The sequence below is a fragment of the Alosa sapidissima genome, chromosome 23, assembly GCF_018492685.1.
Source record: "Alosa sapidissima isolate fAloSap1 chromosome 23, fAloSap1.pri, whole genome shotgun sequence".
Classification (NCBI taxonomy): domain Eukaryota; kingdom Metazoa; phylum Chordata; class Actinopteri; order Clupeiformes; family Clupeidae; genus Alosa; species Alosa sapidissima.
In genome coordinates this window covers 14,140,058-14,166,841 of record NC_055979.1, presented here as the reverse complement: position 1 = coordinate 14,166,841, position 26,784 = coordinate 14,140,058, and the positions used below count along the sequence as shown (strand labels likewise).

Below are 26,784 nucleotides of genomic sequence, written 5' to 3'. Positions count from 1 at the left end.
TGACCTGTGGATGGCTTTTCAGTTTTGTTTTTAATATATGCAAATGAGTAATTGACTTGACTTTGATTAACAGAGGCAACCCCATGAACTCCAGGGGGAGTTCAACCACTCACATAAATAGTGATTCACTTGATCTGTAAACCAAGTAGTGCACACCAAGCCTTTTCACATCACCTTCCATGCAACCATATCAACTCCAAACAAGGCATCAATCAAAAGAACACACTGCCATCATATTAACGTCATAATACATAACGACAAGAGTCCTGATGGGGAAGTATAAGTTAGGATGCAGGTCTGAGGGGTAGGAACAGGGGATGAGGGTGGATTTATGTTTGAGTCTGTGTCTCAATGTCCAATCAGACAAGACGATCATGGAGGACTGGGTGGGGCTAACACGGTGTTCAATTAGACGAGAGAATGCTAAGGAAGTGGGTAAGGCAAACTCAGTGTCCAATCAGACGAGAGCATCCTGGAAGACTGGGTGGGGCTAACACAGTGTCCAATCAGAGAAGAGGATCCTGAAGAAGTGAATGTGGCCAACTCCATGTCCAATCAGACAACAGGATTGTGGTGGTGGTCGAGGTTAACTCTGCTCTTCTTCCTGTTTTAGGCGTTTCCTCAGGTGATCGGTGATGGCCGCCAGGGGGTTGGCTTTCAGGGTGGGGTTCTTCAGGGCCTGACTGAACCACGCTGTCTCAGTCTCCCTGCACACACATGGAGGGTCACAGTTACACAAACACACAAAGCCTGTTCTACACAAAACACTGACAACAAACTGATGATTACACTAACACAATACGCTAACAATAACACTGACAACATGCAAGGGATAACTGCCACTGAGGGGTCCTGGATTTGATGGACAAGGCAGAGCCAAAGAGTTTCCTTCACCAATTGGAATACTCTTTGAACACTAATTAAACTTTAATCACCAAATTTACTTCATAGGAGTCCTGTTGTACTCAATTAATAGCTACCTGCAAATAGCCAGTTAGAATTAATATAATTTATAGCCAATTAGAAGAGAGTATTTCTGGCCTCCGGGATACATTTGATAGAACACTATAAAGTGTGTAAGTGGACATCTCAAACACGATGATAATCCTGGGTCGGTAGTGTGGGTGTGTGTGTGTGTGTGTGTGTGTGTGTCTGTGTGGGGGGGGGGGGTAATAAGTAAAGTAATGAATGCAGTGGGGCTTACACTAGTTTCCTCTTCTGAGCTGGCTTCATCTTACTGAAGTTCACGGAGCTGGGTTTCTTCTTCTCTCCACTGATGAAGCGAGGGGAGGGGGGTGGGGGGGGGGGGGGGGACAATCAGTTATTTCAGTGGCAGTAAAAGTGTGGTCATACTCAGAGTATAAATAAATTCATAAAAGTAATACATACTTGAAAAATAGGTTTAAAAGTGTAATTGCTTATCATTTCACAAATTACACCCTGTTTGGTAAACTGGTTGTCTAGCATTTGGAGAGTAGAATGTGTTGAATGATATCCAAAGCACAATTCAAGAGGTATTAAAAGACACAGCTCAGGCCAGCACCATGGGCTCATTTAACAAAATGTCAAAACAAAACTATCGTTGGTGCAACATAAAAGATCACTGTAGTGTTCAAGAAATATTCATTGTCTTCCCTGAAAAAGACAGTATCTGGATGGCAGCATATGTTGCTCAAAACTTGTATATCATTCAGCATTAATTATGCCGTTCCAGATTTGCAATTTGCCCATGCAATAGGCACTAATCCAACCCCATACCATCATAGATGCTGGCTTTTGTCAGTGTGAACTGTGCACTAATAACAAGTTAACACTGTCCCTATCCTCTTTAGCCCAGAGGATGCATTACTGAGTCCATGATTTTAAAACAAAACTGCAGATTTCAGAGAACAGATGCAACACTGTGCTCATAGACAGGTTGTAAGTTTTCCTGAACCCATACAGTGACTTTCTTTGCAGAAATATGTCTGTTTTTAATGCAGTGCCATCAGAGTCCCTGAAAATCATGGCCATCCAATATTGTTTTTTCAGCACTCGGTCCCTTGTTACGACTGTTTAGGATTCTCTGAATATCTGAAAGATATTATGTACTATAGATGATGAAACCCCCAAATTCTTCCCAAAGTTTATGTTGAGGAGCAATTTCCTTACATTGTTGCATTATTTGCCCATAGGTTTTCACAGCCTGATGAATACCTCTGCATCATTACTTCTGAGAGACTCTGCCTCTCTGGAATGCTTTTTTACATACTCAATCATGGTGCCAGTTAACCTTATTAGAAATGGTCTTCTTTGTGTTTTCTTTAGCATTACACAACTTTTTTGCCTTTTGTTGACCCCGTCCCAACTATTTTGAGACCTGTTGCTGGCATCAAATTCAAAATCAGTTTCAGCATTTGATTTGTTGCCCATGTCTTTTTTGTAACTAAATGTGGCTTTGTGAGATTATCACATTCGGAATCCCAACTTTTTTTGGAAACGGGGTTGTACAAACTAACAGAAGATTACAGTTCCCAGTCAGAACCAAAAGGTAATGGGGTGGGGAATGTCTGTGTCTGTATATGTGTGTGTGTGCTTATGGGAGTGTGGAGATGGAGTGGTGATTTGTGTGTGTGTGTCTGTGTGAGTTGGGGGGGGTGGGGGGTATGGTAGAGAGCCATAAATCCATATGATGGGAATGCCCCCGTGGCCTAGTTCCTGCATATGTCAGCAGCAGAACCATTACAGGCCATGAAAGCGCCTGTGTGAGGTCACTCGTATAACATGCATGTCATTTCAACACAATTTTACTGTGACAGAAAACAGATCAAATAACCCAGACTACTGTAGGGGAGGGGAGAGAGGTTAGAGGGGGGATGGAAGCATTACAACTATAGTCAGCACCCTAAAACTGAAGGTCATAAACCTTCACTAGATGCCACATCGCTGAACTCAGACTGAAACCCCTGTGCTCTTGTTATGCTGTGGTTGAGTCAGGTTTGATATAGTTCTGATGGTAACATCCTAAAAGCCTCTCTTCTGATGGTAATGGGATATGGGCAGCATCCTGATTAGGTGCATCCTCCACAAGAAGGACTACTACAACAAAGGGCTGAAAACTCAGCACCTTCCAATGTATTTATCATTAGATTTGCTGTGTATCATAGGTTAGGCTAAACAAATTTTTTGACCGGACAAATTCCAGAATACTGAACATACAAAATATATAGTGGATATATGTTTTAAATAGCTATTTAATTGCCTATACATTTAAACTGCAATAAAACAAACAAATTGTGGTGTGGTCAGCACAAATGAACTCGGCACAAACATTGCAAACTGACAGGGAATCGGAAGAGTCAGGAGAATTCCCGGTGGGTCGTAACACTTGGCCAGCTGACGTAAGCTCAAAAACAGGCATGATACTGTTGTTTGTATAAGATCATTGCTGTGAGATCACAGCTCCTCACTCACAATCCCAGCGGCCCCTCCCCACAGCCCTGGTAATAACATAGTGACAGCTATGACCCTTAAAGGTGCACCGTCACACCAGTGTGACAGGAATGTTGAAAAATGAACGTTCTAAAGAATATCTGGGTTCATTGAATTCAACATAGAATTTTAGAACCTTGAATTGTTGCTGAACGGAATGTTATGTTACAATGTTCAAAAGCCCACACCTTTAAGGGTTAACTGTTGTGCAGGTTTAAATGAGAGTAGGTACAGAGACCCTTACTGAAGATTTTAGATGGGTGGCTGTGATATCTTTTTAGTTGCCCTGGGTTTTCCCCCCTAAAATAGGAATAGTCAACGGAAATAATTTATGCTGAATAAATTAGCATTGCAGCAACACAACTGCAATTCCATGAATCCCTGCTTACTTGCGGCGCGACTTCATGGAATGACAGTTCTCCGCTGCTTGTTCAAATCAAAAACAAACTACACGTAAATTTCCAACCAATTTCCAGCTAACGCAACCCCTGCTGTGTAGTTATTGTACCTGTTCTACAGTTACTGCTGTAATTAAATTATGAAAATCCTAATAACTCAACACCTAGCTTGCTGTGCGTGCTTCAACTTACAGGGGAATCCTTATGAATAGTTGCCATATGTGTGTAGCCTTGTGTATTTCAATTTCACATAATATCCCTGTAATCAACCCAGATATTTAGAGTATTTGGAAGAGTATCACGGCATAATAACACACATGTTCACATAACGTTATAAAGAATACAAGGATACAAGGAAGTTTATTGTCACATGCATATAGGAAGTAAGAAATGCAGTGAAATTATGTCTGGTGTCAGCCTATTTGTGTATTTATGGGGGGGGGGGGGGGGTGCAGTAGAAGTGGGGTTTAGTAGATTAAGTGGCAAGGGCTGCATAAGAAAGGTGGGGGAGGATTGGGATTGGGGGGGGGGGCACCAACAAGGAGCACCCAAGAGCAATGGTGTCTACTGTATACTCACGCTTTGGCCTTTGTGCGGGTGGCTGTGGTTGTTGGTTTAGTGGTGGCGGTGAGCAGAGAGAGTTCGGGCAGGGCGTCCACTAGCGGGCGCATGTCCCCCACCACAGGTGTGGCCTTCCTACGGGCCTGAGCCACCTGCTGCTCCTTCGCCAGTTTGATGGCACTGATCTCTGCCACACAGAGAGAGGTCACTCATGATTAAAACATTTATTTATCTTTAGTTTACTGGTTTATTTGAACTAGATAACTGTATTTAACAAATGCAAATTCTTGTTATGCTTTCAACTAAAATACTTACAATTCACCTGCAAATAGTTATATACCTGTTGTAACTTTACTGTTTATTTAAACAGTGTTAATTATAAATGTTTTATTATAACCCTTACTTTCCATAACCCTCCTCCCACCCCCCCACCCCCCCCACCCCCCCACCCCCCACACACACACACACATTTTTTTAGAACTTAATATAACAGGTGTGCATTATACATTAGAACTACATGTTGCTCCTTTCTTTCACTGCAAAGCACTGGCAGAGCCGACAGCACGCTTTGTTATCTTTGGGGAAATATGAGTCATGTATCATGAGCCAAGCTAACTTTCTGAGCTTGAAATTCGCAGCACGCTAATGACCATCTGATTCAGTGAAGACAATTTATTAAAAACACAATCCAACCGTAATCACATGCTTTTTTGATTTGTTGTTCAAGTCATGTATGCATGTGCTGATACAAATGAATTGCTGCAATGTTACAGTGACGGCCCAATCAGAGAGTTTGATTACAGATGTTTCTCTGACCAAATGTTTGACTTGTTCTTGGACAATAAGAATACAGAATATATTGATCCTGATTTTCACAATGTTGACATTACCGCTGGTGCACTTTCACAGCTTACAATGTTGCACTGTTCAAATTCAAGTTGAAATGTCACTTCCGAGTTGGTTAATTTTTGATGCGTGACTGACTGAAGAAGCATGTTCAGGATACAGGTATCATGACGCAGATATTTTGTTTTGTGTAATTTCATCAATAAATCTGACTAAACATTCCTTTTTTCCAAATAATCATGCTATGGCCTGCCTTCTAGACCTATCCTGATATATTTTGGAAATATGAAGGGGAGATTTTGTGCTGGCTGTTTAAAAATTATGTTTTTGCTTTGGCAAAATTTATAGAAAAGACCTGGTATCTGCGGCAAAGTATTTTGTATCCCATTTTGTAGAAATGTCACTTCCGTGTTGGTTCATTTTGTCTATGATGCGTGACTGATTGAAGAAGCATATATTATATATACTCGAATAAAAACAGTATTATCCTTTCAGTTAACTTGTTAAACTTTATACTTAATACTTATAGATACAAAAATAATATAAACATAATAACTTTTAACATGAATTAACATAAGCATTATTATTTATATATTAAAATAAAATATGCCGTATGCCAACAGCGTTATCTAATGATTATTTATTCCTGCCTGCTGCTCAAATGATATTGCACACAGGGAGAGCGAATGTAAGTCTGTGCACACAACCCCCATGAGAAACAGTTAGCAGACTGTGCGAAGTGAGCTTCTGAAAAAACAGACGGGGAAAAAAGAAACTCTTCCCTTTGTTGCCCTCCATGTTTGGACGATTTCAGCTTAATTGCACCGAAATTTAAGCGTTTGATTGTGGATAGCCGTGGCCTGTGGACTCGGCCCTGCCTTTTGAAAACACGTCTGCTGGTCTGCGCTAATGAGGAGTCCGAAGAGAAGCAGGCAGCCGGCACAGGATGACAGAGCAACCACTTAGCACTGTACCCCCAGAGTCCCTTAGCTGGGGATGCTCTGGGACGAACTGTCTATAATTATCATGCAGGACTTCAAATGGGCTTTTTGGAAAGCAATAAACACAATTTGCCATGTGTCCATTATTGCAGGCTCATTGTTGATGTATAATGAACTAACTAGTTTCTGCCGCTGCTGTAGATGCGGTTGTTTTTTTCCTGTTTTGAATCCAGTGATTTGAATGCAGTGATGGATTGGGGTTCTTAAGCCTCTCCATGTACAGTCCATGGGCTGGAGGGCTGGATTTTGAGTGTCGTACAAAAGAGAAACAAGCGGCAGGGAAATTATGTTTTAAATTTGAAGTGAACTTTATCCCAACCCTAACAGAAAAAGTGCTTACATCCTCCGCCCCCAAAACAAAGACACCATTTAGAGAGTTTCAGCCTAAGAGTGAGTTTAATTGCTGAGATTTTTCCCCCTCTGTCTGGTTGCCTTGAGGACCAAATATGACTATGAGAAACATTCTACTACTAACCCCCAACCCCCCGCCTCCTGAAACTGTGTCTCTGTTTTGAGAAGGAACTCATTCCTGAGTAAAGGTGTCATGGAGGAATGCATTCACTGCAACACAGGCATTCTGAAGAACATGCTGATGTCATGGGAGAAGCAGCATGACAGAAACCACGCTTTGGCGGTGGGATGTACCATGTGAGGCTGAAACTCTGAACAGTCCTTTCCAAACACTGCTGTCGTGTTGGACGACCAGCGGAGAGGGAGTAGAGTGGTTGAGCCTTAACAACACGCACATTACTCGTCTGAGCTATACACAAAAGAAAGCAACTCAGACAAAACAATCTACAAAAACCCACCTTTGAAAGGGATGGTATTGGTAAACTATGTCTATGAAGCTCATGGACAAAACTGATGCTGATTTGTCCATGTACTTTGGGCTGAAGTGTATTAATAATTAAATATTAACACCACATGTGTAGCTCTACCGTATGCATTTTTTCACGTCTCAAAGCACGAAAAGGCAAAAGGTTACTTTCCATCGAATACAAGACACATCGAATCAATTCCAAACACACAGCGACCACACCAAGCTATTTAAGCAGCAACAGTAGCAGAAACCAGTTAGTTCATGAACTAAATTCATCCATCTATTCCTCACACACAAAAAAAAAACACCACAGCCCTCATTTTTTCCTGCTCAACTCTTTCATCCTCAAGCTTTTCTCCTTAGCTTCTCATGAGGTCATTCATAAAAGCGCATTCATTTTCCTCCCCATCATTTTTATATGTCTGTGCTACTGCTGGATGGAGACCTTGCAACAAAGGTCCTTGTCAAAGCTCAGGCTCCCTGCTCCAGCAGCCGTTATTTCAGAAACCACGACCGGCCGCTTATGAGATCGTATGAAGGACACTGTCATCCAGTCGTGAATAGAAAGTGTGTTGTTGTGAAGAAAAACAGCATCATAAAAAATGTGACTACTGTTTGTGGTAAGAAAAGATATCTTTCAGTTGAAGTAAACATTGTAAGGCATGTAAGGTTTGGCAAGACGGCTGTTTATTTTCTGTTCTAAGGAAGAACGGGAGAAATGAAAGCAGCATATTATCTTTGTGTGTTCTGCATTCATAGCATGATCGACTGCCAGAGTGAGCAAACGCTGAATAAAGAAGGCTGCTGGATCTTTTTCAAAAAGACTTCCGGACACAAAGCATGAACTGACTTGAATGTGAATCAGGTCTAGATAATTCTCTTTGCACATGCACAGGGTCTACCACCTATGTGTGAAGCCAGACTTTCAGGGCATCGTCACCTCAGGCTTAGAGCGTTAAACCCAAAATAACTAAATTAAAATTGAAAATTGTTTTTTTTTTTTCTTCTGTACTCTGATTTGTGTAATAACATTCTCGGTACGCAAAGGTGCAAAGGCTTAAGAACCAAGATACATTTAGAGACATTGAGAGAGAGAAAAATACCTCTCCCAGTCAAAATGGCATTTGTGGCTGGTAAAAAGTCGTCATAACATTTTGCGCACATATTAAGCTGGATATTTCAGGACATTTAAGACAGAAAAAAACAAGGGTCTGTTGGTATCTCTCCCTTCGAGAATAACAGGAAAGCAATACATGACCCCCCCCCCCCCCGGCCCTCCCTCCTTATTTAATTTCCGAGAGATGGACACGTCCCCTGTCGTTCTTGAGTTACTGCAGGAGTCAGGAAAACCATTACCGCCTAATTATAATCACACTGGCCAAGGCTCGGGTTGCACAGAGATTGATCCTACCAACAGATTCAATTTCCAATGAGAACAATTAGATGAGATTGAGATGGGACTAAAGAGTGTGTGTGTGTGTGTGTGTGTGTGTGTGTGTGTGTGTGTGTGTGTGTGTGTGTGTGTGTGTGTGTTCTGTATATATGTGCTGGACATCGCATCTTTGCACTTTTGAGTGTGTCTGTCTGTGTTTGATGCAGACTCCATTTAAGACACAAGCTAATGAGTGTATCAAAGGGTCATTCAACACATACAATGTTATCCTCGTCTGCCATCATGGTCAGGAAGTTCAGACCCGTAGTTATCTATAGAACAGGAGTGGGTGGGGGGGGATCTTTTATTCTGGAAGTGTATGAGAGTGCAGTGAATTTGTCAGTAAAAGTGCTTGCGTGTATGGTGCATTTATTTATGTGAATGTGTGTATGTGTGCTTACGTGATGCATCTGTATGTCTGTACATTATGCATTCGTTAGTGTTTGGTGTGTGTGTGTGTGTGTGTGTGTGTGTGTGTGCGCATGTGCGCGCGCACGTGTGTTGTAGCTTTGCACCAGTAACCAGTATCATTTGTGTATGTGTTTAATGCATCTTAACATTTGTTTGAGGTGCAATAGTTTGTGTTTCGTGTGTGTGTGTGTGTGTGTGTGTGTGTGTGTGTGTGTGTGTGTGTGTGTGAGCTGGTTGCAGTTTTTGCGACTCTAAGGATGGGTCACCTACTGTTAAGCCATCGTTCTCTTCTATCCTTCATCTTCTCTTTCTTTGACTGCTGTTTCTTTTCACCACCACCACCTGCAAAACAAGAAACAAACACACACACACACATACACAGACACACACACACACACACATACCCAATTACTCCACATGTACACCTAGGCAAAAAGGACAGTGCCTTGGCATGAAGCTAGTTCCAATAAGCCTGAGGCAATGCAGTCTCGATCATAGAGAATGCTCTTTCGGGAAGAGAAATGCGCCTGAAGATACAATCAGCCTTTTGTATGGTGTTTTATGGAGCCTGCAAAAACTTTAAGAGGCATTGGCTGAGCCTCTCCTAATAAATCACCTTTATAGTTCAACACCATTACTTTGATAGGAATTCAGAGATGTGAATAACAACAGCTATAACATTCTCATCAGGAGATGGGCTGGTGCACTTAAAAACAAACCTTTCCAGACACGGCCCCACAACAAAACCAACACAACACACAGAAAACAGCAAAGATTGAAACGAAAATAGTCGGTGGAGGGTACAAGGGAAAATATTTTGTTTTATTCTGTAAAACTCTATACAAAAACGTTGTGTGTGTATACTGTATATATGTGTGTGTGTGTGTAAGTTTGTGAGTGTGAGTGTGAGTGTGAGTGTGTGTGTGTGTGTACGTACGTGTGGGAGTATGTGTACGTGTACGTGTGTGTGTTTGTGTGTGTGATGCCAGCGGGAGGTATGGGTGTGTGTGTGTGTGTGTGTGTGCGTGCGTGTGTGTGATGCCAGCAGGAGGTATGGGTGTGTGTGTGAGTTGGGTCAGACTATATGTCTGCTCTCCTCCCTGTCAACATCCTGTGTGAGGATGGAAAGTCCTCTATCAGCACCAGCACCTGGGAGCCCCCTGCGACCACGCACTCCCAACAGGGCACAAGGACCAGAGGCCGACGCAGTGTATGTGTATGTGTGTGTGTGTGTGTGTGTGTATATATCCTCCTCACTACTTCTGTTGCTCATAATGCTGTACTGTGCTCTATTGTACTGAATGCTTATAACTCCATGTTTAGTTGGGTGTCTATGTATGTATAATTATCTCTCTCTCTCTGTGTGTGTGTGTGTGTGTGTGTGTGTGTGTGTGTGTGTGTGTGTGTGTGTGTGTGTGTGTGTGTGTGTGTGTGTCTGAGGACCTTACAGCAGTACAGTTCCCATCCCTTCCCCTTTCCTGGAGGATTTATCTGCACTGATACTAAAAGGTCTGCGTCCACAAATAACGCAGTCACCAAACTTCCTGTCGCAGATAAAAAAGCATGGGCGAATAACAGTGACACACTCCAGATGTATGTGCACAGTATGGGTCTGCTCACACAAGACCACACAGCATATTAGGTGTACTGGGGTACAGTGGTAGTGGTACCATCTTCGCAGTTCAGGTTAAGTTGAAGACTTCGCTTAAAGTTTGTGATATGAGAAGTCCTTATGCAAGTTGTTTAAGCTCATGAGGACCCTTAATTATTACTGTGAATAAAAATAAAATATTTTCAGCAAAGAACTGCATGAATACATTTAAGTCAACCACACAATATAATACAACTGTATAGAACACTGGAAAGTAGGCCTATGACAAAATATTTCCATTTTCAAAATATAATATTATTATATTTTGAAAATGGAAATATTTTGCATATTATATTATATTATAGTTATTATATTAGTTATCATTATTAATAATAATTATCAATGTCATTGTTAATTATTATTAATAATATTAATATTATATGATATTTAACAAAAAAAAGCATATACAATTAATAAATAAGGAATAAGACCCTGTGAGAAGATTTCCTTTATATTTTCTGCTGAAAAATGCAGAGAGGGGGGACTTAACTCTGTGTCTGAGAGACTTTAACAAGTCTAGGTAATAATGACGATATAGGTTCCATTTTATAAGCTACCATTATGCTTCTTTGATTTAGAAGTCGCTATTTGAGGCAACCCATATTTGGAACACATCTTCTATTTGAAAAGCGTTCAAATAAATCAATCAAATCACAGACCATCGATGGCAACAGATTGGAGGAAAAAATCTGCATTACAAATCTACATGAACAGCAGGCGTGCTGCAGATGACAGATGTGTGAAAATCTGTGTGTGTGTGTGTGTGTGTGTGTGTGTGTGAGAGAGTATGTGTATGCACGACTGTGCACATGTGTGCATGAATGTGTGTCAATGTATGTGCGTGTGTGCGTGTGTGTGTGTGTGTGTGTGAGTGTTTGAGTGTGTGTTCGCTCAGCAGTAATCAGCGGGCCACACACTTAAGAATAAAGAGTAGCCTGTGGTGCCTGCAGATGGCCGTTCTGTGGAGGATCGATGGGCTTCGCAGATTAAACTGTGCTGCACAGGCAGCAGCAAAAACACTTAGCTGGTGGGGGTGTGGGATAAAACACTTTCTTCAACAGTCAACACAGGCCATGTCTGACTTAATCTATGTTCTTTTGAACCGACTGATTTAGCTCTCTTCCTTCTTAATATCTCTTATTTATTTCATCAGATTAATCAATTGTTCTTTTAATCTTTAATGCACTTAACCTTTTTTTGAATTCTTTTATCTCCTCACTTGTATAAATAAACTTCCCTAGAGCAAGAAACGGCTTGGACGAGCATGGCGGTGAGGGAGGAGGGATGGGGCAGCCCGAGGAGAGAGTGAACGAAGAGAGCGCCACAAAGTGAGAATGGTGAAGGTGTGAAGAACGCGACATAGCAGGTGGTCTTGGAGGTAGCAAGCTCACAGTCGCTGTCAGACCTCCCAAGTAGTCTTTCTGTCCAGAGACAGGTGTGTGTGTGTGTGTGTGTGTGTGTATATGTGTTTGCAAAAAACAGTGTGAGTGTCTGTGTGTGTGTGTGTGTGACAGAAAAAAGAGCGAGAAAAAGCAAAAAGAAAGAGTAAGAGTGTGAGTATACGTGTGAGAGAGTGTATGTATGTATGTATGTGTGTGTGTGTGTGTAAGAAAGAGAGAGAGAGAGAGAGAGAGAGAGAGAGAGACAGACAGAGACAGACAGAGAGAGAGAGACTGTGATACCTCCACTGGGCATGGATGAGTCAGGGCCAGGCGTTCAGACACTTGGATGGATCTCCTCCACACCTTTAGGAATCTCAATGAGAACTAGAACACCGTGGAGGTGTCAACGCTGACTTCCTGGGCCGGTGTCCTCCGGTAACACCGCAGAACCAGGAAACGGCACCATGACGTCTCCTCACAGGAGACGGACTCCTTCTACTCCTTCAGTTTCTATTCTCCAATGCATCTAATGGCCACCTTAAACCAAACAACTTTGACACGATTTGGGAAAGATTCTTGAAAGATTGTAATCTTTTAACTAATGCTCCCCATTCAAGCTTTACTCAAAAGACTCCAAACTTTCAAGGATCTTTCCCAAATCTTGTCAAAGTTGTTTGGTGTAAGAAGGCCATTAGCTGACTGAACCAACAACCCCCAGGCAAAGGCCAACCTGGAGTGGATCTCTCACATTAAAGGGACACCAGGCAAGCCTGATGCTTTTTTTCTACGAAACTCCCCCTCGCTCGGTCTGAAGCTCTTTTCCTTTTCTTTGCATCTTCCGTCAAGGGTTTTCGCTGCTTCTTCGCCAACTCTGCCATTATACACACGTTTGCAACAATCGCTAGCTTTTCGTTAGCCTGCCTCTGTGCTGTGGATGCAGGATGTAAACTGATCCTGCTTCGGTCGGCGGGTACGATACACTGAACTTGCAAGCGGGATATTCTTCCTACAGGCAATAGGGGCGGGCGAGAGAGTCTTCATTCACCCTGTAATGAGTCGTTTAACCATATACCGACTTACAAAGATGAGTAATTCACATGAAAACGTTGACTGGTGTTCCTTTAAACTTTAAATATACTTACAAACAAGCTCAAAATCTTATCTCATTATCTCGAGATGTGTTTAAGGGCTTCGTTCACCTTTCATCATACATTCATAATACTAATTTTTTTTTAATGACATTGAATACCCTCTTCATCACTCTCAGCTTCATAGAGTATCAGTGGGTACTTCAATGTCATAGATAACTATTTAATAGTAACATTTATCACTATTACATGACACTATTGACAAGACCATGATATGCCTATTGTTTATTGTCTACTTTTAACAATGATCACAATATGAATGTGCCGTAATTCAACTGCGACAAAGACACCCTCATCGCTTAAACAATGCTATGAAAATGCTAAAAAAATTAAATCAGCTGATGCATTATGTAGCATAACCACTACATATAAAATATATAATTGCCGTCATTATAGTTATATTATGTATTCTTCCACTTCACATCCCTTCCCTTTCCTCTACACTTCAGCTCCACTTGCCTGACCCTTACTATCCCCCTTCATTCTCCCTCACTGACCATCTCTCTGGACTGATTAGAAATGTCCTTGAGAAAACAATCACAGTTAAACTTGCCTGGGACTGAAGCAATCATAAAAAAAGGAGAAACTAAAGGAAACTTTCTGCTGGTTCATTATCGCTCCTCCATGGCCTTTTACAGCATCCGGTGCTCATTTCACTCTCCAGTGCCCCATCTAAATGTTAGCCTCCACCCAAACCCCCTCCAATACACCTTGGCGATGCGGTAATTGCTACTGTGGCTCAGTGATTCATACAGCAGGGCTGGCTGATTTACTGCCTCTGTTACCGCGTTGTTGCCGTGGCTCGTTCACGTGGCAACTGGAGCTGAGGGGAGTAGAAAAGGGTTGCTATGAAACAAGCGCGCCGCAGTAAAAAGTTACCAAGGGCCACCGCTTCCTGGCGCAGGAAATCAAATCTAGCATGATAGGATCACAATATAAGACTGGGAGTGGGTTTGCAGGGCTGACTCCACCAGCCATCCCCCAAATACAGGCAAACGCAGTGCGCTTCAGATAAGAGAAAAGTCAGAGATCAAAAACGGATTTGAGCAACTTCTACCACTCACAAGAGCTTTTAAACTCACGAGAGCTAAAATGATAGGGCCATGAAATCGTAGACAATCAGGACATAAGGTCAAAAGGCATTTTTGTTCATTATGGTGTATGTGTAGCCTGACGAGCCAGACCCACATTAAAATGTAGGGTCTGGGCACTCACTGTTCGCAGTGCTCAGTCCGAGGGGCGGGATAATCGGTTGTCTTTCAAATTCCCTCTGCGCGCAATAGGACAGAGCTATGAGTCCCATGCGTTTTCCCACCAGCGGAGCTAGTTGGCTAGTTCAAACTTCTGCCAACTTAAAAAAGCTTAACTCGTGTCACGCTGTTCGCCAACAGCAACATCCATCTTCTTTGTTTTCAAGTAGCAGGGAATTCAAGCCAAACAGTTGCAACTCTGCCATCAATCATTATGTTAAAGGTAAACTATGCAGTATTGGCAATTTCCTTACTGTTTTTGCTTATTTCTCGCTTGCTCTGTTATGACGAATGGCTGAGAAACTCCATCGCTACCTTTTTCTAGCCGATGCCTGGCGTGTATGTGTATTTGAATGCAGTAAAGCAATTCGTTACACTCGTTATACTTCCTGACACGGAGGCCGTCGGCCCGCCGGCCCACAGTTGCAAGGGTGGTTTTTCTGCTCACAGGCGCTAGGGGGAAGCGAGACGGCCACCATTCAACCCGAAAAAAGTCATATAACCATTCCAATGACTCTGAAGCTGTTAAATGAAGGTAAATTAAGCTAAAAAACTTGCATATTAAGCTAAAAAACCTGCATAGTGTGCCTTTAAGCCCGCCTAACGTCTCTATACAGGATTTGATTGGCCTGATAGAAGTTTAATTTTTCCAGCTCACAAGCCAACGGAGAGTTGCTAGACTAGCCCCGCTAAGGTGCGTCTAGATTTCTAGGCTAGTGTATGTGTGCACTACAGAAAACAAGATATTTAGGGATATTTAGTCTACTTCCAAGAAATTCAACATGAAAGAGGCATCTTCACCAAATCCAATTTAAAAAAAAAAAAAATGTGAGGGGGAAAAAAAAAAATCATAGACTCAGTATCATTTACAGAAAATCTACAAAAGCATTTACAAAAACACAAACACACACTCGTATACATACTCATAATCATGCAACACTATGATCAGCGCATGTAGGCTATAGACTGTTGGAGGGTTGCCTGGTGCAGTCAGCCCCTAGGGAATGATGACCAGACTACATCCAAAATAGAGCAAAAAAGAAAGCGTGTGTAAAAGATATTTCTCGCCGATGCACAAGGGAAAGTGAGAGGGTGACAACGGGATGTGTGTTTATCTCGGAATGGTTGGACATAGAAGAAGATAACAAAACACACACACACACACACACACACACGGGGGGGATAAACACCGAGTAGACTCGCTCTGCACATTGCTGATTACACTGCTCTTTCAGTCCGGGGGAAAACCCGATAAGTACCGACGCACAGGAATAAACAGCAATGATAAAAGAGGAGAAAATAAAATAGTGATTTATTAAGCTCAAGAAATGGATGTTAGCGTGGGAGAACCACAAAAGAGAGAGAAAATAATAAATTGGTGCTTAACAAGTCCCTCTCTCTCCATCTGCTCTCTATTACTATCTGTGAGATAGAGCATCTCTAACATATCATTTTCTCTCTTTCTGTCTTTTCCATGTGGATCTTGTTATGCATGAGGAAATCCTATCTCTATGTGTTTAAGGATGCAGCAATGTAAAGCTTTGGATACTTCTTCTATAGATGAGTGTTAAACTTCTTTCTCTCTTTCTATCTAAAAAGGCAGACAGTCCCTCTCTCTGTTGAGTGGTTGCATCTACGAGCCAGACGCACTCATTCTCATTCCGTTGTTCCGTGGCTCAGTCTCGTTGTTCCCTGGTGACTGGGCTCTCTCTCCCTGGCCATCTGCTGCGGGTGCATCCTGGACAGACCGGCCCGTGTCTCTCTCCACCGTGCCCTCCCCAGCTGCCCTCCCAAACCCAATGGCCCTTTAACTCGTGTCAGACTAGCATCAACACCAATACGCAACACACACACAGTAACACGCCCCTCTTAATTGCAGATCCGCACACACACACACACAAACACTTCAGTGAAGAGCCCTCCTGTTTAGAAAGATTTCTTCAATATAACCTTATTTATCCAGCTTCATGTTTCAACAGGGGCTGAGGGGCAGAGGAGATGGCACATCCAAAGCTGGAGAGTATCTTTGATTCAGGGGTGGAATGGTTGGGGGTGGGGGGGGATGAGGGTTTAGAAAACCATTAGCAGTGCTAGTCTCCCATCCAGTCCACATAAAAACAAACAGCACGTTAAGTAAAAACCAACAGGGCAGTTATTTTTAAAAGCCTTGTTTTTCTTTCTTTTCCCCCCGCAGGAATGTTAAATGCTTCTTCTTGTGTTTCGGTCTCTTTTTTTGCCACGGAGGGGAAGAGTGTCTGCTTCCTTAAGTCTCGGGAGAGCTGATCGTGGGGAAAAGAGATCGGATTCAGGCCTCTCCTGTGCTTGTGGTGTTCCAGAGAGAAGGAGACAGATGGAGAGAGAGAGAGAGAGAGAGAGAGAAAATAGAGAAAGAAAAAAGGAAAGAAAGACAACGAGAAATAGAGAGAGGGGTAACAATAAGAATGAGACTGACTCGATACCGCACTCCCCAAGGTGTCACAGAAGATTCCTTCCTATGGGCCTCGTATTAAAGAAACGTCATGTCGACATGGAGCACAATCTCTCACGCTGTCCGACGCAAGGCGTGCTCTCCCCATCTGGGCCGAGCATGAATAAATCTGAATAAATATGCATAGATGAGGTCTTGAAGAGTGCTGGAACTGTGACTGATGGCTCTAATAATGTGATTTAAGGGTGCCGACGCTGCCTACTCTGTCACTATCAAATCCAGTTAGCGTCTCTGTTCTCCCAGGGTTCCTTTCACGCTCCGCATTGCACATAACACGCTCAGCAGCACTGACACGCTCTGGAACATGGTCTGTGTTTATTACGAGTTTTACCGTTGACAAATTAGGTTAATGGATAAAAAAAAAAAGACACAGTAAGCATACACAAGAATCTGACTCGATTACTGTGTGGAATATTATGTTATAATGATTGGAACCACACTCAGACCGTCCTAGGACTCTGGAAACAAGATACACAAGAGTAGCCAATAACGTGCCTCCTATCTGGAATATTCAGTCAGATTGGTTGTCCCAGAAACTAATGAAATGTGTATGCATTTACTGATAACGTGTGATTTCATCCGCTTCCCCCTGCAATAAAGATCTCTCTCTCTTTTTATCTCTCATCTTCACTGGTAAAAATTGTGGATCATAAAAGGACAATCGGGCTTGGACGTGAGGTGGCATGAAATAAGCTCAGATCACTGTTCACAGCATGTCTGTTCTACCCCCCCCACCCCTCAAACACACACACACACACACACACAGGCTAAAAATAGGCCACGCTGCATCTCCCTCCTCTCTCCCTCTTCACTCACACTGGAGACCGGCCCATCTGCGCTGCTCGGGCCTCCCCGAAAAGATGAATAATAAAAAAATAAAAAAATAATAAAAACGCAGATCTCTAAAGCTTGGGTGTGGACTGATGGTCAGGTCTTGACTATGCCCGTGTTCCTTGCCTCTTAATCTCACAAGGTCGCCAGAGGTGTACGCATTCAGCTGCAGGCCTTTGATAAATGGCTCCGTGGAGCTCGGCTTTGTTAATATTCACCAGCAGAACTAGGCAGAGGACAAGAGCGCCAGTCAGCGGGTTTGCCCAGCAGAACAGACAAATCACAATCACAGGCTTTTATGAGCGGCTGACACTTACCCACATGACTCATGCTAGGAGATGGAACTCCCTTTATTACTCAGCTAAACCCTACATTACATTAAGATGCCCTGACCTTTAAATGACAGTAAATGCTATTTGTGACATGGTATTATTATTTTTGTTATCAACCACTTCATTTTTGGTAAGGACCCTACATGGAGGACAGAGGACAGATTCCAAAAGAGTACACTTTCTGTGCCGCACAGAATATCTGAGTGTAAAATCCTTCACATACAGTGCACAGCATATGTCTCAGACAGACACTATGCCTGGTTGGATTTCCACTGTTTTGAGGCCTTAAATCCTGTTACTTGTAAACCGAAAGCTCTGCACTGGCTACCTGTCCACTCCATCAACTCCATCACATGTCTGTCCAGTGGAGCTGCCTGGGAGAGGGGGACGATCAGAGATAACAAACAGGTCATCCACAGCCCGCAAATGGACAGCCATTTACTTCAATGAGACCGGTAGGGTTGAGGCGCTGGTGCCGGTGGACAGGACAGCTGTTGAGCGTGGCAGTGGCTCAATAGCACATCGATGAGGCCCCAGGGTCAGTATAAAAACTGTTCTCCTTCCCCTGACCCCGTTTGCGTTCGATCTGAGCTGATACGATACAGTACAATACGATACGGGCATATTAACGAACACAACAAAGCCTCACCACAACCAAACCACACTCTTTCTACTGGTGCTTTAGATGGTAGAACAGGGAAACTAAATATTATTCAAGTGGCGGAAATGTAAAACGATGAATGCTTGTATCTGGAAGAAAAATTTTCTCATTTAAAGGTCCCATTACACCGCTTTTTTTCCACAATTTTAAATAGCTTTTTATTGAGGTCTTAATAAAAACATCTGTGTCATACTTTGGTCAACATACCAAAAGAAGGGAGCACTACAACACTATGTTCAACCCTGTCTGAAGTCAAGTCAAGTCACTTTTATGTATATAAGCTTAACACATTTTTGTATGCACAGAGTGAGAAGAAAAAGAGCCCTGTTCAGAGCACCCTTTCGTGTGCCTGTTCCTTTACAAGCATAACATGTTGCATAATACTTTTGCTTTTTACATTTTGATAATAGGTCTCGAACTTGTGGGATAAAAGCAAACTAAAAAGGTGATATTTTTAGTTATGGGACCTTTAAGCTCTGTTTTATCCCCAAAGTAAGCCAAAAGGACACCCAGAGAGCACATACCTCCACCCAGGTTAAATATGTCCTTGCACTGTCAATAAAAATGAAAACAATTTATGGAAAAAGAAGAAATGTAGCATTAACTGTCATACTTAAGGGAAACAGGAAAAAGAAAAGTGTTGAACAGAGTGGCATAGTCTAGCTAGCTGAAGAATAAGCAGCTAAAAGCCAAGTGAGAAGCCTGACTTCTCGTTAGAACTCACTGGAGGAGAACAGCTCATCTCAGTGAGGAGAGGTTTGAGGGACCTGACGCTGCCGTCCTTAATTAAGACACATAGCCCTCGGCTGCTCCTTCTGCAGGATTAAACATGCGAAACACAAAGGCTTCATTCTGATTACAGCTCCCTACTTCATGCGGCCTTAAAGCAAGCATACCATTTCAACTAGATGTACCATATAGCGGTACAATATAAAAAAAAGTATGATGTATTTAATTGTATTAGTTTGCTATGAGTTTCTCAGACACAGTGCATGCTCACCTCTTTTTAACCACTCACAAGAGGCTTCATCCGAAACCATTCAGCCCACTAACACGGCACCCATCGACTGCTTACTTAATTGGCCCAGACAGAAACCGAGTTCACAGACCAATCCATAGTCCACGACCCCCCCCCACACACACACACACACACACACATCCTGCCCCCACGATCAAGAGCCAGCAGCTGTGTCAGCTGGGTCAGGAGTCTCTCTGGAGCTCTTTGGCCAAGCTGTTACACACCTCAACTCGCCCACCCCCAAGCCTTTTCCAATGAAACTCATTCGCCACGACAGTGCAAGTCCCGTCTATTTAATTAGGTCCAGCCAGATTCACTGGTCCAGGCTTATTAATAGCCTCATTTTAATTAGCCCTCTCCAACACACTGCCCACTGGCCTTGTTTCCAGCTTTAAATGGACAACATCCTCTTTTTTTATTGCATGTCATACTTTATGCCACTCATTGCGACGTTTAATTAAAGACGAATTAATCTGAATTAGACTGTCAAACGAGGGCCACCACTGGACAGAGAAAATTATTGGCAAAGCCTTGCTTACAGCTTGAGGGACTAATCAAAGATTTAATAGCTGATGCCTCACTTCCAGTATTGCAAATTAAATCATGTCCATTCACCTGATGGTACAAATGTCTGGAGTAAGTCTAAAAGCAGATTGTAGTGCAACAAGGAGATGAAATTGTCAGCAAATGTGTGTGTGTGTGACTGTGTGTGTGTGTGTGTGTCTACTCATCAATCTATCTCATTCCGTTTCAATCAATGCAACTCTACCCAATTCTATTTTAGGCTCTATTCTAATTAAACAATTTCAATGATTACCTGTCTATAACCATTACTAATCAAAGGAAAGTAGGCGAAAAAGTGTTCAGTTAATGAAGCACTGGGATGCTACGGATGGCAGAAAATTTCCCAAACGCACTGATAGTGGAGCACAAGGGGGTTGAGGAGTGGAGCTGCATAGCCACCTGAATAATGAGAGCAAAGCCTGCCGGCGGAGGTCATCCGAGCGACCTTTCCAACAACACACACACACACACACACACACACACACACACTTGTGTGGAGGTCAGCCCTCTCCCCTTGGTTAGGCAACAGTGCTGACCTCAGAGCTGACCTGATTATAAAACCAATCACAACAGAAGCAGCATCTACATGGCACAACCAAGTAGCAGCCATTAAAGCAACACTATGCCGTTCCTTTAATGTAAAATATTATTATTATTATTATTATTATTATTAATAATAATAATAATATAATAATAATACATTTTATTTACATTGCACTTTTCAAGTAATAACAAAAGTGTTTTAAAGAGGAAAAAAAAGTATGATTATACACTGATAATAGAGACATTGGCACGGTTGGAACGCCTGGTATTCCACTTTGCTTAAGTGGGCAAATGGGTACCCGGTAAAAGTCCACTGAAAACTGACGATAAGGGGCATACCAATTCACTGGTAACTAAAACAATTAAAAAGCCAAAACGTTTCGATCACTTCTTTTCTTCATCTGGGCTTTAAAAAAAAATGTTTTTAAAAAAACACTGGCGACAGCTGATTAGTGGTCTGAGTCTTTGCTTGGGAAATCTCCAGTGAGCCACCCTCAGCCAACATCTGATGTGTCCCTGCACTGTAGCTGATGGACACAGGCCGATAAGAATCTCCACCTCAGCCACCGTTATTGTCTATTCCTCATGCTGACACAGAAACACTAGCCTACCTTGCAAATAGGCCCTTTTGGTTTGTGGTGAGGAAAGGAGGAGAGAGGGGGAAATGGAGAAGAATGAAAGAAAAAATGGGGGAAAAAAGCTTCTAACCACACAAGTCCCTAAGCAAGCATCGGGTTCTCGGCGCAGGGGAAACCAATAGCGTCAATTACCAGACGCCTGAGAATTCCATCTCCTTTGCCCTCCTCCTTTTTGTTTCATCCTGCCCCCCCCCCACCCCCGACACAATCATCCATCCATCCCCTCTTCCTCCAAGCACCCCCCACATCCCCCCGAGCAGGTCTCTCCGTCCGACCGTCACACTCGATACGTGAAGTGGCAGGAAGGGTGTCTTGGGAGCTGACTGACTGGAAGGTTAAGCAGGAGGTTTTTCGAGGGTCACCCCATGACAAAGATACCTCTAATTAAAGACCAGAGAGGCCTAGACATCAATGCAGTAGCCAGAGGCTCAGATCGACCTGCCCTGTTGTCACCTCAGAGGAAAACAGCAATGCTGAAGTAGCTGCTGATGTCTACAGACCAACAACACGCCAGTTTCCACATTCTGGTATACTTGACCTACTCAAGACATTTACCATGTGAATATTATCACAAACACAGTTTTCACAGAAATGGAGTCACCACCTACAAACCAACCATGGTGGTAAATAAAAATAGATGCTTTGGACCGTGACTGGATTGTAGATGGTGGATCAGTTCAGCATCAATGTCTACTCATTCCTCCTGCACACCATGTGGACTATGTGTACAAAAAAAGGAAAACAGCGCCTTGCTCTTCTAAGAAACTTAGGAGCTTTAACACCAGCCAGGACACAATGTCCATGATCTACAAATCACTGACCAAGAGTGTGATGACATTCAACATCCTGTCATGGTATGGAAACCTGAAAACAAATGAACAAACTGGAACCAGAAAGGCTCCAGGCCGGAAAGATCATTGGACACAAACCATCAACTACCAGACTTATTCAAGTCTTCATAAAAAAAGGCAACCCATGATCCCAATCATCCCCTCCACTGTGCTTTCCAGCTGTTGCCATCAGGCCGGAGACTTGCAGTCCCAGTAGCCAAGGAAAAATGGCTACAAGTGGTCCTTCAGCAGGACCATTAGCTGTGACCATCCTTAACAAAGGATTGCCTAAATAGTAGTCCATTGCAGTTAATTGTTAGATACTTTTAGATAGATAGAGATAGATAGATAGATACTTTATTGATCCCCAAGGGGAAATTCAAGGTCTCAGTAGACCACAGACATCACACAGAACATTCACTTACAGCAGAAAGGGTAAATATAAGTATACATATAACAAAACTCCACTGTACAATAGAGACAGTAGAAGATAAGAAAAACTAACAAAACTAAATATAATATATAAATTAAATTAAAAAAAATCCACAGTGTGCTTGAGGATGGTCAAGCATGAGACGCTTGCAGTGACAGGGCCGGGACTGGCCTGTAGTTCTGTGTGCATGGTAAGGTGCTCAAGAAAGTGAGTGTCATGGTGAAGGTGCAAAAAGTAGTCCAAAAAGTGTATTAAATATATCTTTTAACTCCTTTTAGTAGTGAACTGGACTGATCTTATAGTCTACTTTTCTCATATTTATTTATATGTATTTATTCTGTATAATGTCATATATGTTGTGTGTTTTATGCCACTGCTGAAGACAAATGTCCATTTTAAGTAAGTCTGATGGACAATAGAATAGTCTAAGCCTATACATGACATTCCTCAACTACACTGCCCTAAAGTATGTTGTTGTATGTTAAGTACAACAGGGTGCTGTCGCAAGTGTGACTGAAACATTGACAGGGTTATTAATTAGCAATGGTTTTCCTCCATGAAATTGGAGTTAAAAGTGAGTTGCCCGACATGATCTAAAGAATCTCTAAAGAACAAATAAGCCACCTACCATAGGCTCCAGTCCAAACCTATGAGCTACTCCCTTGCTAATCTTTAGTAGAAAAAATAACTAAAAGTTTGGAGAAACAAGAGAAGAAAAACAATAGCAAAACCTCTCTCTTCTTTTTTAAAGGAGAAAACATGATAATATGAGTAGGTTCAGAGGAGCCCCTCTACCTTGTATGCAAATTCGGAGCAGCAGTTTTATGCTATGTGAATGGACACACAGAATCAGACAGACAGACACACAGGCAGGGTAAATAGAGTCCCTGAGGTTGCCAGATCTGAGCCCAATGCAGGTCAAATCCACCACAGCCCTCCGCAATAGTAGGTCACAATACCCAGCAGTAGAAACCACTACAGTCTGAAACGCCTGTTCGAACTAGCTGAAAGTTCAGAGAAGTGTGCTTCCGGGGTTAACAGTGGCATGATCTCTCGTCAGGGAAAGAAAGAGAGAAAATTCTGGAGAGGAAAGCAGTCCATCACTACGGCAACAAGGTAGAAATTATTCTCAAAGGCCAACTCATTTCAATTTCACACAAATAATGAGCAGCCCAGTTACTCTTTCATTGCTAATATTGCTTTCATTAGTTTCATTCAATTTTGTGCTGGAAGATGCCAGCAGTGTCAGTTCATCAAAGATAGGAAAGGAGAAGCACAGGAGGAGGGAGAAATACACAAACTCATCACAGAGGGAAAATCACAGAGCATGAGCATTACTTACTCTGTGACCTGTAGGTGACCTGTAGCATCTTCACCAACACACACACACACACACACCTAAAGGAGTGAGCACAGTCAAAGCTCTCAAGAACAGGAGCTTGCATATGTGTATGTGTGTGTGTGAGCATGCTGAGGGTCATAGATGAGGATGCACACATGAGTGTGTGTGTGTGTGTGTCTACTCATACTTAAGTAAGAGAGAGTAAAAAAGCCTGCAAGTGTGCTAGTGAGAGCGAAAGTGGGAGGGAGAGAGAGAGAGAGTGAAAGAGAAGGAGAGAGAGAGAGAAGGGGAGAGAGAGAGAGAAGGGGAGAGAGAGAGAGAAAAGGAGAGAGAGGGCAAATAGGAGGGGCAATACAGGAGAGTTTAGCTGACACTTTTATCCAAAGCGACTTACAAAAAGGGAAACAATCAAGGTATTTGACTACTCGCATAAAAGTAGTGCAGCAATAAGTACTACTCGCATAGGATCGCATAGAAAGAGACAGAGATGGGCTGCTGCAGCAGCAGCAGACGAGTGCTATTCTAGTCAGACGGTAGCCGCGGGAGAGAGCAAGTCAGAAGCATTAAGCAACTCAAGAGAGCCGGCCAGCGAGTCAGAGTGGGCGAGAATGCTAGTGTGGTCCTTCCACACGTCTATGATGAGCTCTCGCGCGTCTTTACACGGGAACTGTCCCCCTCCGAGCGTGACAATAACACACACAATACAAACACTAAAAGACAGCATGACAAAAAATCACAGCGTTTAGAGAGCAGTTAGACCACCCTCGCTGCAGCACCTTGGGAAGAAAGGGTGAGTGTGCACCACGATGATGTACCTGACAGGTGTAAAGGAGGGAGGGGAAGGGAGTGTCTACTGACAAGGCAAAAGCAGTACTGCACACGCACACAAGGAAACCACAGTACAACAAATGAAGCTGTAAATGCTGATGATGTTGGATCCTGATTTTCATGCATAAGCTATATATATATATATATATATATATATATATATATATATATATGATTAAAAATATATATAAGCTATATATATATATATGTGACTGTGACTAAAAATAGCTCAGGTCTTTAACACTCACTGTAGTTGCCTCCTATGCAAGAAGATAAAAAAATGTAGGCCACTTAATGCTACAGACTTTGCTGAATACATACATTCTGCAAGGACTGTAGAGCTGGGGGTAATACTAAAGAGAATGTTTTCAGGTCTGGTACTGAATGAATTTCCAATGCCAATACTCAGCTCTTAAACCAAACAGGGGTAAACATTGTCCTGGTAAACACTGACATCTAGTGGGGAGCTAATATTATCACGTCAGAGCAAGGTAGTCCAACTATGATCATCTGAAAAACTCAATGGGGATGGCGGGTGATGTTCTCCTCCTTAGTCCTTAAAAAACTAATTGAGAGAGTGAGTGAGTGTCTGTGTGTGTGTGTGTGTGTGTGTGTGATCACAGAGGATGAAGTACCAGATACACACCTGTCTGGATAGCAGATGCTGTGGACTTAGAGGGCTCATCATACTTCAAAGTCTGTACAAGAGCCTCAGGTGTGATTTTTGTTCCAGCAAATATGCCAGCTGGAAATGAACTCTGCAGAGAATGAGAGAACGACCGGTCATCATCAATGTGTAACTAGGGTATCGTTTGTTGATAAATCTGCTACTTATTTTCACAATCGATAGTTACTCGATCAGAAAAAAAATGTCAGAAAGTGGTGAAAATGTCAATCGGTATTTCCCATTTAAGGATATGTTCTCACATGCCTTTTTTGTCCAAATATAGTCTGTAAAGCAGAACATGTTCCAGGTAAGACGCTGCAATCAGAATGATGGGCGTTTAATTTAATAGTTCACAACGCATAATGGATTAACGTTAACTGATTGCAGTCCTACCATCACGGTACTGGTAGCCCAATATGTGATTAGACTTAGCTGAGAAAAGCAGCTACTTCGATGCATCCGTATTTACATTACATTACATTTAGCAGACACTTCTTGTCCTAAGTGACTTGTCAGCTATATTACAAGGGATCACATTGTGCCCGGAGCAACTTAGGGTTAAGGGCCCAACGGTGGAAGCTGGGAATTGAACCGACAACTTTCAGGCTACTGCACGCTAGCCCAGCTCCTTAACCACTACACTACCACCGCCCCATATTTGAACTGAAATCTGAACTGAAGATGAGCATTCTCGGATATCCCAACGCAACCTACCTTTAAAGATAGTCCTTTGTTATTGTCGCTCTTGTTTGTTCTCTGGTTTAAATCAAATCCCTTGCTTATTCCAGGCAACACAAGTCCCTTTACTTCAGCAGGTAAAGGTGGTTTCTCGAGACCACTTTGAGAGTGGTCAACCTTGACAGCATCCTGGTGTAGCTTCTGTCGGATTCGCTTTATTTTCCCAACCATTTTGTTTCAACAGGTATTTAAGGGAGACCACAATAATACTTTATACACGTGTGAAACGTTACAGAGTCAGTTGTGTCTTATCCAGCATGTCTGTCTCCAGCGTGGTCGTGGTTTGTTGTCACACGGGGTGGTGTTACTTGATTTGTTGCGCGGTTGAAATCGGCTCAGTTAGTTCAGTTCCGTTTTTAAAAGTCACGTTTTGTCCCAATTAACGGCACCGTATTTATTGTTTAATTTAATAATGCTGAGATACATAATTTTCATATGCATAGAAATGTATAAGAATCTACGTGAAAACCGATTGGTCTACTTCCTGTTGTTTCCTCAAG

At 42.5% G+C, this 26,784-nt stretch overlaps 1 protein-coding gene across 2 annotated transcripts; it reads right to left on the bottom strand.

The window, feature by feature from the left end:
* Window positions 1-11: 11 nt before the first annotated feature.
* On the bottom strand, window positions 12-26,603 carry slx9 (SLX9 ribosome biogenesis factor). 2 transcript variants are annotated; one of them, XM_042080731.1, is made up of 6 exons: window positions 26,261-26,596; window positions 25,526-25,637; window positions 9,211-9,282; window positions 4,449-4,617; window positions 1,205-1,273; window positions 12-707 (listed from the first exon to the last, which is right to left on the bottom strand). In XM_042080731.1, the coding sequence occupies exons 1-6, from the start codon at window positions 26,453-26,455 to the stop codon at window positions 587-589; spliced, it is 738 nt and encodes a 245-aa protein (XP_041936665.1). In that variant the 5' UTR covers window positions 26,456-26,596; the 3' UTR covers window positions 12-586. The 2 variants fall into 2 exon arrangements, with proteins under 2 accessions (XP_041936665.1, XP_041936666.1); XM_042080732.1 differs by lacking the exon at window positions 1,205-1,273 and having other exon boundaries at window positions 26,261-26,603.
* Window positions 26,604-26,784: the final 181 nt, after the last annotated feature.